General features: G+C 37.2%; 1 protein-coding gene across 5 annotated transcripts in view; it reads left to right on the forward strand.

The window, feature by feature from the left end:
- The window catches only part of Qki (QKI, KH domain containing RNA binding), a 122,096-nt gene that overhangs the window by 42,235 nt on the left and 62,287 nt on the right, over positions 1–17,574 (forward strand). For all 5 annotated transcript variants that reach the window (XR_009381047.1, XM_059272853.1, XM_059272852.1 and 2 more), the window contains exon 3: positions 7,344–7,460. Coding sequence is in view for 4 of the 5 variants with exons in the window: in XM_059272853.1 (XP_059128836.1) it covers positions 7,344–7,460 (117 nt within the window). In the remaining variant the exon portion in view is untranslated. The remainder of the gene's footprint in view (positions 1–7,343; positions 7,461–17,574) is intronic.

Here is a 17,574-nt window from a genome sequence, read left to right on the forward strand (position 1 = left end):
CAAGTCTAGTTTGGATAGCTTCACCATCTTATTGAGTGAAGATTCACCTTAAATTTAGAATATCTTATTCATATGCCAATTTAAAATCTTGTTTTTAACTACTTAGCAGTTTTTCTTTGTAGTAGCAGTTGGTGTCAGTGACTTGACTTGAATAGTTTTGTAAGAAGCCTTTTATTACATAGCACTTGTAAATTATGGGACATAAAACACGATGTTTACAAATGACTAATATGTGAATGGTTTGTTAAATGGTTCCTATATGTAATGTAAAGTGGCCTTTTCTCCAGGAGACCTTGGCTACTTATCAGGAATTAGTAAGGATGAATCTATAAACAGGTTAAGACACACTCATATATCTTGATATATTTATTTAGGTATTTTTGGCTGAAAAGTTTAACCCTGGTAAATATTTAACCAAAATAAATTCTCTGTTGTTGCCTAAATTACTGATGACCTGGTTCTGTTTTCTGCAACAACTACATATACATACTTTTGACTGGGTAGGCTTAATGCCTACTCTGTTGATTATTTAGTATAATATAAGGGTTTGTAAAATACCTAGTTAAAATTATAGAAATGGTAGACAGAGGGCTGAGAATATAGCCCAGTGTAGAGTGCTTGCCTAGCATGTGTGAGGCTCTCAGTTTCATTTCCAGCACTGCTAAGATAACCCTCAGGGCCCAGAAGAGTATGTCTGAGTCCCTGTTGCTGCAATTAGAGATAGTTTTGAGCAGTCTGACCTTGATGCTGAAAACCAGACTCATGTCCTTTAAGAACTGTATTTGCTCTTAACTACTGAGCCATCTGTCTGGCCCCTAGATTATCTCTTGTACAAAAGTGCAAACCCCAGTGCTGGGTGATGGTGGTGCCTCTTGCCTTTAGAGGCAGGCAGATCTCTGAGTTCAAGGCAAACCTGGTCTTACAGAGCAAGTTCCAGGACTACCAGGGCTACACAGAGAAACCCTTACTCACCCCCCCCCCCAAAAAAAAAAATCAAACCAAGATTTAAAAAGCAACCCAAAATTTGCATGTTGTTTTATAACTTTTTATTCTTATTTCCAAAATTTTAAGCAGAGATTACTGTCTAGTAATTCTTAAAAATGCTTCTGAGATGCTTTTGGAAATGCAGGGGTTTTTTTTTGTTTGTTTGTTTGTTTGTTTTGTTTTGTTTACACTGAGTTTCTCTGTGTAACAGTCCTGGCTGTCCTGGAACTCTCTTTGTAGACCAGGCTGGCCTTGAACTCATTGAGATCCTCCTGCCTCTGCATCCCAAGTGCTGTGATTAAAGGTGTGTGCCACCACTGCCTGCCTTTGGAAATGCAGTTTTTATCAGTCATTTATTTTGGTAATGTCTCACAAGGAGGCTTTGTTTTTAATTGTACTCTCCAAGGAGGTTCCTGGAGTTTTTATCATTTACATTTGTCACTGGGAAAAATTCGTTATTTGTATTTAAAATGTAGTGAGCAAAATTAATAGCATTAGATATAATTGTTAAACTTTTAGAAATTAACATGCCACTTGGTAGAAGTATAATTGGTAAGTTGCAGCAAAGGTCTGTACTTAAACAGTAGGGTTAATGACTATCTTTTATTTTTTTTTTTCTTTATTTTCTTTCCCTTCTGTTGGCTTTTCAAGTTGCACTTAGCTCAGGCTCTTTGAAATGATTTTCTTTGAAAGCATTTTGACATTGTTTTAATTGAATGAAGCTGCAGAGCTGACATGATAAATCAACACAGAACGAGTTTTAATGCAAGGCATAGCACATTAACCTGGAAATTGGTTGCAATAGACAAAGCAGCTGCTATGATTATTACTTTTTTTTCCATTCTCTGCTTACAGCATTTTGAGAAGGATGACCTTGACAGTTTCAGTTGCATTAGAATCCCTGTGGTGTGCACTTTAGTGGACTTGAGCTCTTGGTTGGTTCATGGGTTCAATAGTAAGTGGTTTTTAAGGTTAAGAAAATTTTATCTCTCACAGATTCAATATTTCTGTTTTATCTGCCTTACAAACAATTTTAAAGTAAGTAAGAGTTGTAAGAATTAGTCTCATGACTATAGTTGTGGCAAAAGATATTTAATCTGTCAGAAGGGTAAGATGTGCCCTCTCAGTGGACAAGTGGTAGGGTACACCAACTAGTTTGATAAATGATGCAGGTCAGACCTACGTAAGTATTAGTTAACATGCGAAAATGTCTCCATAGAGGCTGGAAAGATGGCTCTGTAGGTAAAATGCTTCCTGTGCAAGTATGAAGACCTATGGTGAAACCCCAGAACCAAGGAAAGTTGTGCCAAGAACTCAAATCTTTAATCCCAGTGCTTCTGCAGGGAGATAGGAGGCAGAGAACAGAATCTTTAGACAGTCATAGACCAACTCTCCTGGTACAGAGTGGCAAACAGCAAAGAGATACCTGTCTCAAGGTGGAAGGCACCTGACACTCAGAGTTGTCCTCTAACTTTCATATTTGACACCTTTATGCACACACATGATATACTTGGACGGACAGGGACACACACACACACACACACACACACACACACACACACACACACGTTAATTAATGCCTACTGAGAGAAAGAATCAAGTCTTTTTCATGGATGATCCCCATACATCTTATACCCAATACCTATACCCTTATACCCTTAACTTAATACCTAATACCAAGTAATCAGCCCTGAAAATTTATACATGAGCATATCAGGGAGAGGTAGGGATAGGTTGTGTGTGTCAATAGTCATTAATTAAAGAGCCATGAACTTGCGGGGGGGGGGGGGGCGGCGCGGCGCACAGGAGCAGTTGGGGTGGTGATGTTAATACAGTGCTCATGAATTTAAAAGACTTAAAAATTAGCAATGGATTTTAAAGCATGTAACTTTTAAGATATGTGAGCAGGTATGTAACTTCCATGCTAATGGGAAAAGGAAATATATATTTTGTTGTGCAAATTTCCCTCGTCATGAGAAAAGGAAAAGGGGCAGAAAAGAAAAAGCAACACAGAAAGGTAGGATATGTAGAAAGCACATATTAGTAAGATAGTAGATAAAATCATGTGGTGCAAATGGGGTCATTTAAAACACAAAATGATAAATTTAAAAGTTCATTTAGGTACTTCTTACAGGAATCTAAAATTAAAAAGATTAAAAATAATATAGTCAAGAAATACACAGTATGGAAAGACAAGCAAAAATTTTGTGTCTTTATTAATAGCAATGTAGGATTAATGGCGGGAAGCCATTAATGAAAATAAAAAGGCCTACTACAGAATGATAAGATTTTTACATTTGTACATGTCAAATAACATAACTCTAAAGACATAAAGCCAAAATAAAAGTAGAAGGACAAGTAAACTTAGGTATAGCACAGTGGTAGAGAGCATTTGTTAATGTAGCTGAGGTCCTGAGCTGGATCTGCAGCATAAGAACAGCTAACAGACATAATCATAGCAGACTGTACCTCATTTCCAAGCACCCATTTAATATTAATGAAAACTTGACTGTGGGGGCAATTACAGAGATGGCTCAGTGAGTAGAGTGCTCGCAAAAGCGAAAGGGCCTGAGTTCGGATCCCTAGCACCCACATACACAAAAGCTTCATGTGGGAGAAATAGACTAAGACAGTCAGATCCTGAGTGGCTTGCTGGTCCATCAGCCTCAGTAAGTCTTTGAGCTTTGGATTCAATGAGAGATCCTTTCTGAGGAAATAAGGTAGACAACAATAGGAGATACCTAGTCTTGCATCCACATGTGCATGTGTGGATGAGTGTAAACACACACACACTTTTATTTTCGATTGACTAAATCCTATGTCTGGACAAATCCAGGTCTGAACAAATGTTAAAAGTTTGATAATTTATATAGTGTGTGTGTGTGTGTGTGTGTGTGTGTGTGTGTGTGTGTGTGTGTATATATATATATATACATATATATATATTTATCTAAAGTATAGGAAGGTAGAAATCAAACCAAAGATAATTGGGAGATTCTTACATTTTTGAGAAATCATTATATATTTTGTAGCATTTAGAAAGCATGCAATAAGGAAGTATCTATTTCAGAGTTAGAAAACCAGATTAAACCTTACAGGAAGAAAGGAAAGAAATAAAAAGCTCAGAAGAAATATCAAAGGAAGAATGTATGAAATGAAATGAACCAAAGTAAATTAATAAGCAAACCCCAAAATGGCAGTTTCAATGAATCATTTACTGAACTTTTACCTTTGCAACTGAGTTCATTAGAGCAACTGTGGTTTGTGTCTGCAGTCAGCTTTTGGACCCACTAGGTGGTTCTTAAGATAAACACCTCTGTCTTTTAATTAATATAGCATTTCTTCTATTGCATTGTACTTTCAAAACAAGTCACAGTGTTATTCTAAATTCTAGAGGTCAACAAAGGTACACATTTATATTGCAAATAAAAAAGAATATAATGAGCCTTGGAGAGTTGTAGCCATTTTATTTTAAATGAAATCTACTCCAGGGAGCAAAACTAGCAGTCGATGTCTTGGAAGACTGGTAGCATAGATAACCAGGAATAAAAAAATCCTCCTCACAGGGCTGAGAAGATGGCTTAGTGGGTAAGAGTATTTGCTGTCCTTTCAGAGACCCTGCACCCACAGAGTGGTTCACAATCATCTGTAGCTACAGTTCCAGGGGAATCGGCATCCTCTTTTGGCCTTTTCTAGGCACCATACCTGAACATGGTGCACAGACATACATGCAGGCAAATACTCATACACATAAAGCTAACAAGCAAACACTGGGGTTAACAAATACTTAAATCAATTTCATTCTATAAATTTGATTATTTAGGGAATATAGGCACATTTGTAAGAAAGACAACCACAGTACATCAAAGTGGATAATACTAAGGTATAAAAATATCAAAATTAATGAAGCTGAGTCTATCACCAGTGAGTTCTAATTGGTATTTAAGAAAAAAAAATATTAATTTTATATAAGCTCATCCAGAGAGTTGGAAACATTCCAACATGTTTGGAGGCCTGAATAACCTTAATGTCTAAACCTGAGGTCCTTATTATGAGAGAAGAAAATTATAAATAAGTTCCATTCCTGATTGTATTTTTATTTTTGTGTATATGAATCTTTTTTTTTTTTTTTTGCCTGCATGTATGTCTGTGTACCACATGCATGCCTGGTTCCTGGGGAGACAGAAGAGGGCTTTGGATCCCTGGGACTGGAATTATGGATGATTATGAGCTGCCATGTGAGTGCCAGAAATTGAACCTAGGCTTTCTGGAAGAACAGCCAGTGCTAACTGCTGGACCAGTGCTTCAGCCCCGTGAATGTACATATTTTTAAATCAGCCACCAAAATGTTGGGAAACTGAATCTAGTAGGGTATAAAAAGAAAAGTAAATGTATAATGTCCAAGTTGAGTCTGTTGCAGGGATCTAAGATTAGTTTAACATTTAAAAATATTAGTAACCCTCTGATCTGACGAAGTATGTAAGATGCTTAGATCACCTAGAACTTCATCAGCCTTGATCTTGAAACTAGTAGCAAGTTGAGAATGATACACATTTGCTTGTGTACTCAGGGTGTGCTATGTGAGAAGTAAAGAAAAATACATAGTTGGAACAGAAAAAATGTGACTTACGATTTGCAAGTGACAATGGCAGTTTATATAAGTCCCCTCCCCATGGAGCCCCCCAGAACAATTATGAAAATCAGTAATCAAGAAACAGTGTTTCTGGATAAAGATTGATAAAGAAAATGAATTACATATTCACATTTTAGAAACAAAGTGGATTTCAAAAATATATGCAGGCTGATAGGAACACTTAAATTTTTAGAACTAGCTTAAAAATAATAAAGGCACAACAAAAAAGCTTTTACATTCTTGAGATGAAAGAACGTCCAACTAAATGAAGAAATTAGGCCATTATTCATGGTTTTAAAGTTCTAGTAGTTGATCCCAATGCATTCTCTAATGAGTATCTAAAAAATTAATGAAATATATGCTGTAATTGAAAATACAGTTGCACCAGACAGTATAGTATGATGTAGTAGGAATTAATAGATTAATGGAATAGAAAGCCCCAAAAACTTGTTCTGAGAAGTGCATTGTTTGACAATTTTGCTGTTGTGTGGACAGCATAAAATATACTACAGACCTAGGTGATACTGATTGGTCACACATCCGATGTGTAAGGCTAATACAAGTGTAATGTTACATGATGTTTATAGGAAGCTAGTTGTTTTTAGTGGTGAGTAGAGGTATGCCCTTCCTAGTGACCTTTAAAATTGTGTAAATATGAATAATAGAAGCTTCTGTTGAGGGTTGGTAAAGTTTTGTTTATATAATTACTTTTGTCACTGACTTTTTCGTAGAAAGTTTAGACTCCTTACCTAAACTTTTAGAAGTATAAGCTAAAAGTGGGCCTGGAAGAAAAAAAGGCAAATAAGGCCTTTTTAAGAAATATTTAAAAAAAAACCAACATACTCAAGAGTTTTATACTTAGCTCAGGCTAGAATCCTAGTTTGAACATTAATGTTCTAGCAGCAATGTGGAACTGTCACTTACAGAATTGTCTCTTGTAGCTGGAGTTTTCCTGCCTGGCCCACAGTCAGGGCAAATCTCTCTCACCTGCCAGTCCCACAGCCACTCAGACCCGACCAAGTAAACACAGAGACTTATATTGGTTACAAACTGTATGGCCGTTGCAGGCTTCTTGCTAACTGTTCTTACAGTTTGAATTAATTCATTTCCATAAATCTATCCCTTGCCACATGGCTCGTGGCTTACCAGGATCTTCACATTGCAGATTGTCATGGTGGTGGCTGGCAGTGTCTCTCTGACTCAGCCTTCCACTTCCCAGCTTTATTCTCCTCCTTGCCCCACCTATACTTCCTGCCTAGCCAACGGCCAATCAGTGTTTTATTGATTAATCAGCAACACATTTGCCATACATCCCACAGCAGTCTCTGGAGACAGAACTTTTCTAGTTATGAAAGTAAAGTAGGACTCTTACCCAAATATTATTGTTAAAGGACAGGATGTATTTTGAAGAGAGGATCACGGTTTGTGTGATATTCAGTGTTTTGTTAACTTTTTACACTCTGGCTTAGATTATGTATTGATGGACGACTCAGTAAAATACCTTTGTTTAGTTAGATTGTTCTTTAGAGTTTGCAGTAATTCATAAGAAATTCCTCATAAAGCAATGACTTATATCTCATTTGGCAAGAAATAAATGAGTTCCAGGTTTCACTTCTCCTTGGGTCATGTTCAGTGGAGATGGAGTAAGCAAATGCATGTGTATGCTTTCAAATAACTTTGATACAACTTTCAGCAAGTGAATAATATATATTATCTTTCTCCACAGTTTAATTTTGTTGGGAGAATCCTTGGACCTAGAGGACTTACAGCTAAACAACTTGAAGCAGAAACAGGATGTAAAATCATGGTCCGAGGCAAAGGCTCCATGAGGGATAAAAAGAAGGTAAGTCTGTGATAAACAGGCATGTTTTCCAGCATTTTTGCCCCCTTGATTATTAAATCAAGTTCCTCATCTCATAGACAGTGATCCTCACAGTGAGAACTTTGAAATTGTTTTAAGACATTTTCTTTGTTACCATTTTAATTCAAGAATTGAATTATCTAAATATTTATTACTCTAGCATGATAACCTGCTTTGATAACTTATAATTTAAGAACTGCCAATAAGAATTTGACTACTGCGTTTTATGTAAAAATATGCAACTAAAACTTGAAGAAAAACAAAACAAAACAAAACTGAAATGACTTTTCGTTTTTGTGATGGAACCCAAGTCCTTGAGATGTGCCACAGAGTTATAGCACCAGGTCTTTAAGTTTTAGTTGGAGGTCTCACATCCCAACCCCTCCACACTGCTTCGTTGACATTTGACAAAAACATTATGATAGAAATGATGTTTGTTGATGGAATCCTTCACTAAACACAACACATACTGTCTTTTATGGAATTCCCTTGCTAATTTGGTGAATACTTGGCATTGAATAAGCATTAGAAAAGATACCTATGAACAGTTGGTCCTGTAGTTCAGGTAATGAAAGAATGATATAGATGCACCCCTCCTTGGTGCCCCCCCCCCCCCCCCAAAAAAAAAAGGTTTGGCAAAAAGTGATTATAGGCTCTCCCTGCTTTTAATTCTTTCTGGAAGATAGGTAGTAGCATGTAATTCTAAGATGCTGGTTTTAAGCACATGAGTTAATATGTCAATTTAGTTTTCATTTTCTTGCGTTGATAATGGACTTACTAGCACTGTTTTTTTGTTTGTTTTAAAATTTAAGTAGCCAGCAGGGTGGAGTTATAGAACCCAAGGGCAGGGACTGAGGGACTGATAGAATTTGGAATACTAGTAGGAATGTCTTGTCTGTACCAGGAAGCAGTGTCCCAGTACCTCCTTATCTCTGTGGTTGAATATGCTTGTGGTAACAGCATTGTTAGAAAATATAAGTAAAAATCAGCTACTTTGGGGTAATTTCTTCTGATTTAATTCTGCGTATTTTCCATTAGCTCTGTTTTCAATATTTGACACACACTTGTTTCAGATAATCTGGGTTTTATTATTTACATTTTGTAGGTGAAGAAACTTCTATCAGGGACGTTGAGCGATTTCCCAGAGTTGACATGCCAGAAAAGTGATAGTCAGACCTTGAAGTGGAGCCCACACTGTGTTGTTCGATGGGCTACCTTTTAGCTGTAGACTGTTTCCAGCTGCAGAAATACTGCAACATTGGGATTCAGGAAGCCAGTTTATCGTATTTTATTAAATTATTTCAGGCTTTCTTCTTTTTCCATGGGTAACAATAGGTTTAACTATTGTTTGACTTAAGGATGAGAAGAAAGCAAGTTACTTTTCATACTCGGAGAACGCGAAGCACCCCTGATACTAGATGTCTAGGGACTTCTTACACTACAATAATCAGCAGTCAGGTCTGTCGGGAGCATTTACTGATATCATGTAATTTGAGCACTATCTCTCTGGAGATTGTATCAGATTATAGAAGTTATAGAAGTGAACTCCACTGCAGAAGCCAAGCACAGCCCCATCTGTGGTCTCTGTTGAGCTCTAAGCCTTTTTTTTCTAATCTCTCTCTCTCTCTCAAGTTTGATTAATTTGCTAGAAAGACCTACCCAGAATACTATTTAGGCTTGGCAGTTTGCTATTAAAGGATATTTAAGAGACAGATGAACAGCTTTATGGAATGGATGTCCAGAGTAAGTCATGAGGAAAGGTAGAGTCTCCATGGCATTTTCTGGGAGTGACACCTTTCAGGCTTTTCTGGTTGTTGAGCTGCATAGAAATTCCCCTAATTCTGTCCTTTAGAGTTTTGTGAGGCTTCTTTGGGGAATGGTAATTGGTGACATCATTGGCCATTGATGGTAAAATCATCCTTTATTTCCTTTCTTTTTCTCTTTTTGGAAACTAGAAAGTGTCAGCCTTTTGGTTAAAATGATGTTAGTTTCCCTGGCAACCCACTCACATGCTGGGACTGTCCCATAACCTTTAGTCATCTATTAACCCATTAGTTACAAAGAGTCTAAATGAGAGCTCTTTTGCCAAGAAATGAAGAACAGATATACTCATAATGAATCACAGTATCATACAGATTATTTCTCATTTGAAATCTTCTAATTGTGTGTTTAAAAATTAGAATATTCAAATATGTAGTGGGGACAGGACCCAATCTAAACATGAAATTCATCTATGTTTTGTATACCTTTCTCTTATACCTTGAGGGTAGATGTGTACAGCTTTGTGTTGTTCACTTACTTTGTGACTACTATCTGTCACATGGGGTCACTTAGAGAATTTTCTGTTTATGACACGTGAATACTCAGGAATATCTGAGGTATTTTGGAGTACTTAATAATTTCTAACTAGGGAGCTTCAACTTAGGCAGTAATTCTTTTGATACTCAGTAGTTTAGGGAGAGAAAGTAATAGAACAGAACTGTATTTTGTATGTAACTACTTACTGATATTTTAATTACATCTATTTACTTATTTTATATCCTGACTGCAGTTTCCCCTCCTTCCTCTGTACCCATCTCCTCCGCCCCCCCCCCCCCCCAACTCCTCCTCTGTTTCTGTTCAGAAAGGGGCAGGTCTCACATGGGTATCAACAAAACATGACATATCAAGTTGCAGTATGTACTAAGGCTGGGCAAGGCAGCCTAGTATGAAGAGTAGGTTCCCAAAAGCCAGCCAAAATGTTAAGGAGAGCTCCTGCTCCCACTGTTAGGAGTCCCACAAGTAGACCAAACTACACACTGTCACATATATGCAGAGTGCCTAGGTCGTTCCCATACAGGCTCCCTGGTTGTTGGTTCAGACTCTGTGAACTCCTATGAGCCCAAGTTAGTTGTTTCTGTGGGTTTTCTTATGATGTCCTTGACCCTTCTGTCTCATACAGTCCTTTGACTCTTCAGCAGGATTCCCTGAGATTGCCCTAATGTTTGGCTGTGGATCCACTATTCCTGAGTTACTGGATGAAGACTGAGGACATTTGGGATAGTCACCAATCCCAGCACATCCCATAGGCACTTACTAATTTTTGTGGGATGATAGTTATTATAGTGACACAGGAAGTCTTTGTAGGAACACTTTAGATTTCTATTACCAGTCTACAGATCTATAGGCTCTTCCTTGTCCTAAGTGGATGGAAACAAAGTGTCCACGCCTGGAATTCCTGCCTCACACCTCATTCTGTTTAGTCAAATCCTGCTATGATTGACATGTTCAGAATTGATGAAGCTAGGTCAGTCAAATCTGTCTTACAGAAGTTCTCAGACTCAGCAGTTTTAGTTAGATCGATCCTGTTCACTGTGAAGGAGGATGTATGGGTGGGGGGGGTCTACCTGTCATTCTAGGACTGCTAATAGCACCAGCCCATGTCGCTGTCGTCAATACCTGATTCGGGCTATACATCAGCCTCAAGAGCTAATGAGTGGCATTGGTCCTGTCTCACAGGCTTCGATTAAAGGGGGGTGTAGTAGCCTATTCATTCCCTTGTTTCAAACAAAACATTGCTCTAAATAGAAGCCTACCTATCTCCTTGGGCAAATTCACCTGCACTATATGCCATTTCCTTTGGAATGTGGGCTCTCAAAACCACATAAAACTGATTAAAAAAAAAAACTTTAATTTTTAAAGTTAACCTTGTTTGTATATTTGACCATTTGTCTTGTTTTAGAGCTGTGTCCCTTTTAACTGTTTAAGGATGTACAGTATTTTGTGACTGATTTATAAAATGTTACAGACATATATTGTGTAATAGAAAACAGGTGGAATTCTTGAATTTTGTCTTGAAGAATTTAATAGAATATTTTATAAGGTCATTTCTAGGATAGAATTCTTAAACAAATGGTCATGTACTTCTCAAATGTAAATAAATTACATCAAGTCTAGTGCCATCTACATCGTGATGGATTGATAGAGCCCTTAAGCCAGTTGTCCTGAGCCCTTAAGCCAGTGATCCTCAATTTGGATCATGACCTCTTTGGCAAACCTCTTACTTCCAAAAATATTTACATTATGATTCATTATAGTAGCAAATTTACAGTTATGAAGTAGCAATGAAAATAATTTTGTGGTTGGGGGTCACCATAAATGAGGAACTGTATTAAAGGGCTACAGAATTAGGAAGGTTGAGAACTGGTGTCTTAAGCCATTCTTCCCTTCCACTCAGCCCCATTTTTTTTTCCTTGATGTTTATTTACAAACGCATGGGAAGGACTTAGTGGTTTTTAAAAACATTTGCTTTATTGAGATGCTGGAGAATGTACCCAAGATGTCTTCTCTACCACTGAACTATACTCGATTATGAATATTTCTAAAAGCAAAGATGGGGTTTATTATGAGTTTTTAATCCAGATTTAAGCACAGACTTTGAAGAAAGGAGAGAGAGACAGGGAAGAGGGTAGTGTTACATTTCCTCAGAATGAGTGGCAGGTCGGGGGAGGAGTAGGAGAGAGGGCAGAGACTGGACCTTTATATGAGGGACTGTGTGTGATCTGTCGTGAGAGTTCTATGGCTAGTTACATTTTGATGGTAGCATTTTACATTGCTGCCACCTGTATTTCTTGGATGTTTGTAATGAGAAAAGTTTAGTCTGTAAGATCTTTACCTGTCTTCATTTCTCTACTGTAAAAGACAATCTCATGGTGTCATGATAGATAGAAAGTCTGACTTATCCCTGATTGTTGCAATCACTGATTTTCTATATATTTTTTTTACTTGTGGCAAAACAGGCCCTGATTCTTACTAGCATGATAGAGTTTTTATGTTAAAAGTCTAAAGAAATGCTCAGTTCTATACTCACTAGCTCTTACATAATTAAGTTCCCAGAAATGCTCTAAAGGTGAAGTACGAGGCTTTTTTTTCCCATTGTCATTGTGAATGCATTTTAACAGTTGCGATGCGTCTCGGTTCACTGTATCTCCCCCCTCCCCCCCACTGATGTAAAGTGATGATTCATTTGTTGCATGGTAAGATAAAATAATCTTAGTAACAGGAAAAACACTGCTGCCGGTGATGTAGGCAATGAAAGCAATTTACCCTGCTATTCTTCTTAGGGTAGATCTCACTATCCATATAAATTACTCTCTTAAAATACTTAGAATAGTGGTAGTTAGAAACATCATACAGGTCCATTGTCTTGATTTATGCTTTGAAATATTTATATGCTTTCAAAATCAAATGTATCTGGTTGGTAAATTTTGAGAGAATTTTTGCTTTTATCCCACTTTACTAATTCTGTCCCTTACCATCGGGTAGATTTTTTTCATTTTCATTTTTCCTTAAATTTCATCTTGTAAAAAGCCTTTCTTACAGGTATTTGTGTATAGGAGTGGTATGAGGTTGTGTGGTGTTGATTGTGTGCCACGATGCTCATGTGTTGTCAGAGAACACTTTGTTGGAGTTGTTTCTCTCCTTTGCCTTGTGAGGTCTAGAGATTGAACCCAGGTCTGTACCCACTGAGCTCCCTCACTAGTCTACCCCCACCTCCTCTTCTTCTCCTCATCACCTATCTTCTTCCTTGCACTGTGTATAGTTGTGGAGCAGTGGCATATATGCTTAGGTGTATCTGCACACTGGTGTAATTTTTCACTGGTTCCATAGATGGCGAGATTTATATATATATATATATATATATATATATATATATATATATATATATAAATTTAGAACATTTTTTTACACCTTGTTTTATTACTATTTTTTACTTCACACCATTGTTTACATCACTTAGTAGGAACACATCTATTTGGATAATGTTTCTTTTAAACTGCTTCACATTCACTTGTGGTATATCACCACTCTGTTTCTAATCTTTCGCTGTTGCACATACAAATGATACTGTATTGAATTTATGTTTATCTGTACATGTAGATTACCAGTTTATATTCAGGATGTATTATTATATTCTGGTATGTATATATATGTGTGTGTGTGTGTGTGTGTGTGTGTGTGTGTATATATATATATATATATATATAGAGAGAGAGAGAGAGAGAGAGAGAGAGAGAGAGAGCTAATTTCTGCATTGTATCACCAACAGAATTAATTACAGACATTGAGGAGAAACCAATTATATATAGTTATACCTTGGACTGGATATTAAGTGTTGACTTTTTCAGAGAATCCTTAGTTGAAAAAGGCTGTACCTTGTAAGGAAGGTTTTTCTCTCTGTACTTAGTACTTACATTCTTGCCTTACTATCACACCATAGTCCACCTTCCAATCCATTACTGATTACTCCCCCCCCCCCCCCCCCCCCACACACACACACACAGGGTTTCACTGTGTAGCTTTGCGCCTTTCCTGGAACTCACTTGGTAGCCCAGGCTGGCCTCGAACTCATAGAGATCCGCCTGGCTCTGCCTCCCGAGTGCTGGGATTAAAGACGTGCGCCGCCACCACCACCCAGCTTGATTACGTTTTTAAAATATTTTGTACTTTCATTTTTGGCAATTTCATAAAAGTATACAACTTACCTTGGTCATATGGGATTCACATTATCCCTTCCTACTCACCCTAATTCCCTCAACACATCTCCTGTGTACTTTAATATCATTCTTTTAAAATATTTATTTTTATATTATGTACATGGAGTATTTTGCCTGGTGCTTGTAGAGGACAGAGAGGCTATCATATCCTCTGGAGCTAGAGTTCTGGACCACTGTGAATCTCCAGGTGAATGCTGAGAATTGAACCCAGGTCCTCTGAAAGAACAACAAATGCTCTTAACCACTAAGCCATTTTGTAGTTTGGAAGGTTTTTCTGGTCCTGCCAGGTGCGTCCTCCCCCCCCCCCCCCAATTTCTGTGGCCCGCTTATAAAATAATCATTCAGAAGCTTATATTAATTATAACTGTTTGGCCATTAGCTCAGGCTTATTACTGACTAACTTTTATACTTAAATTAACTCATAATTTTTGCTTATGTTTAACCATGTGAATTCTCTTGTAGGTTGAAGATTTTATGGATACTGGATGATGAATTCCTAGACATTAGGAACAAGACATTGACTGTGGGTGGGTGAGGGTGCTTGGTCTGCCATAGTGAAAAGTTGGAGGTCAAAAGCTGTGTTGACATTGAATGCAAGGTTGAATGCTATATTAAAGAAATTCGTTTTCTTTTTGGAAGCAGTTTAATATTATAATATGTTAATTATAAGAAATGGGCTGAAGGGAAGTCACAAATGATCATGAAGCCTCAGATAACCCACTTAGAAATTCTATTCTTGTAGTAAAGTAAGATTAGTGTCTTTGAATTGTCAGTTCTTTGATCTTTTTGTGGATAGAAATTTTATCTTTAATTTACACATAGTTGATACATTTATGGGGTACAATATGGCATTTTATTAGGGTATACAATGTTTAACCATCCAGTCAGCATCATGTTTCTTTGTGTTAAGAAAATTTGCTGGGTGGTGGTGGCACACACCTTAAATCCCAGCACTCGGGAGACAGAAGCAGGTGAATATCTAAGTTCCAGACTAGCCTGGTCTACAAAGCAAGTTCCAGGACAGCCAGGGCTGTTAACAGAGAAAATCCTGTCTTGAAAAACAAAACAAAAAAAAAAAAAACAAAAAAAAAAAAGAAAAAGAAAATATGCATTCAGGATCATCTATCTTAGCAGTCCTCTGGCCTTAATAACATATTAAGTTAATAGCACATCTCCATGCCTCACAGCCTTTTGCTGTACTCCACACTGCCAGTCTCTTAAAGATGTCTATGTAGCTGAAAGCTAATAATTTGATTTATTTATGTGTTGGCTAGATTTATGTCAACATGACACAGGCTAGAGTTACCTGAAAGGAGGGAACTTCAGTTGAGAAAATGTCTCCATAAGATCTGGCTGTAAGTCATTTTCTTAATTAGCAATTGATAGAAGAGGGTTCAGCCCATTGTGGATGGGACCATCCCTGGGCTGGTGGTCTTAGATTCTGTAAGAAAGCAGGCTGAGCAAGTTGTAAGGAGCAAGCTGGTAAGTAGCACCCTTCCATGGCCTCTGCATTAGCTTGTGCCTCCAATTGCCCCTCATGAGTTCCTGACCTCATTGCTTTTAATGATGAAATGTTATATGGAACTGTGAGTGAAACAAACCCTTTCCTCACCAAGCTGCTTTTGGTCTTTTGTTTTTCGTCAGTTGGAGATATGTTGAACTTTGAAAGTGGTTGGTTTTTAAAGCAGAAAGAAACCTACCCTATTGGTTACTTTTAAATTACTATAGTCAGGTAATTGACAAATGTGATTTCAGAGAGGAAGGCTCTATACTAGCTCATGGTTCAGGGGATGTAGTCTTATCACAGAATCCATTTTGGAAAGTGCTTAGTGTGGCTTGCTTTTTATATTTCAGCCAATGAGGAAACTGCTCTGGTGAAAGTGGGGCCAGGATAAGCTCTCAAGCCCACCTCAGTAATGTGTGTCTGCCAGCTATACCTAACTTCCTAAAGGCTCCATATCCTCCCCAAAGAGGAGTGGGGCGAACAAGTGTTCAGACACATGAACCCATGGGAGATATTTCGGTTTGAGACCTTCTTAACATTTGTTCTTCGGCAAAAGACTAACTCCATTCTCTTCAAACCATCTATGCTAAAAGACCACTGTAAGAAAAAACTCACTGGAGACAATCTCTTTGTTAAATGCAATAAAATTACCTATCAAAGAAATGTACTTTTTTAAGACAGTTTAATCTTTGAAATTTTGCAAACAAACAAACAAAATGGCCAGTCAGAATGCTGTCAGGGTTCTGTAAATCTCCTTGACTTACCTGTTTGCAGTCTACAGTGTAGCTTGTGGCATCTTCTGATTATTTCAAGGCTGTTAACTTGCTCCAGTGGTGCCTGTACACTGCTTTTGTTACCATGTGTGTTTGAAAAATAGAAAATAACTTTAGAACATTGACTAGATTATTTAGCTCCATTTCTTTTTACATGTTCACTATGGAATCAAGGACTTGGAGAATTTCAAATAATCATTTTATTTTGATGTATAATGATTAAGATTGTGAGACAATTTTTAAGGGTGAAAAGATGGGCCCAAAATAGAATTATCTTTGTTTATTAAAATGAAGTAACATTTTAAGTAACCTGTAAAACTTAATTACTCTGCCATAGATCTAATCCCAGGGTAAGTTAATTGTCCATGCCTAATGAAATCAGACATGAGTTTCAGTAAAGGGAGAGTCCATCTTATCACTAGATACTCTTAATAAGCCTTTAAAAATTAAGTCTTGATTGGATTACAGTCTGTTTAGTTAGGGAATGTTTGAATATCTTGTAGTTTGGTAATATATGGCACATATTCTTTCTAGAATGTTCAGTTTAGTGGTGACAGAATTGATAGGAAAGTGCCATTTGTCTATATCATTGTGCTGTATTGCTTGATTTTCCTTTCCATAATCCTGTAATGAAGAACTTAAGTTAGAAAACATCTTTAGCCATATTAACAGCAAATTATTGGGCAATTTCATGAGCCTAGTGAGCCACTCTATATTCTATCCCTAGTAGTTTTTTTTTTTTTAATTTAGTCCTTCAGTTGTGAAACACTGCTATTACAATTTTTGTTGTTCTTTAATTTTAAAATGTTTTAATTGTATAACACTCTTAGTTGCAATAAAATTAGCTATTAAAAAATGGACTTTTTAAGACAAATGAAATTCTTTTATTTTGAAGATGTTTTATTTATTATATTTTGGGGGCTGGGTATTGAACCTATGGTCTTTTGCATACTAAGCATATGTTAGAGCTAGGATATTTTCACTGCCTACTCTTTTTAACAATTGAAATGGGAACTCTGAAGACACTCTAATGATTGTTATCTTTGAAACTAGTAGAATTAATCTCTGACTGGTACTATCGTCTCATCCAAGTTGTGAGATCACTGAGCAAACTCCTAGGACTGGAGTTTGTTCCCAGCACCCAAAGCAGGTGCCTCACAACTGCATGCAGCTCCAGCTCCAGGTACCTAAAGCCACTTCTGGATTCTGGGAGTATATGTACACACATGTGCACAGATAGATACACATCTAAAATAAAATACATGGGGGTCTTTTGCTTGGTT

Source organism: Peromyscus eremicus, chromosome 8b (genome assembly GCF_949786415.1).
Source record: "Peromyscus eremicus chromosome 8b, PerEre_H2_v1, whole genome shotgun sequence".
In the NCBI taxonomy this organism is placed as follows: domain Eukaryota; kingdom Metazoa; phylum Chordata; class Mammalia; order Rodentia; family Cricetidae; genus Peromyscus; species Peromyscus eremicus.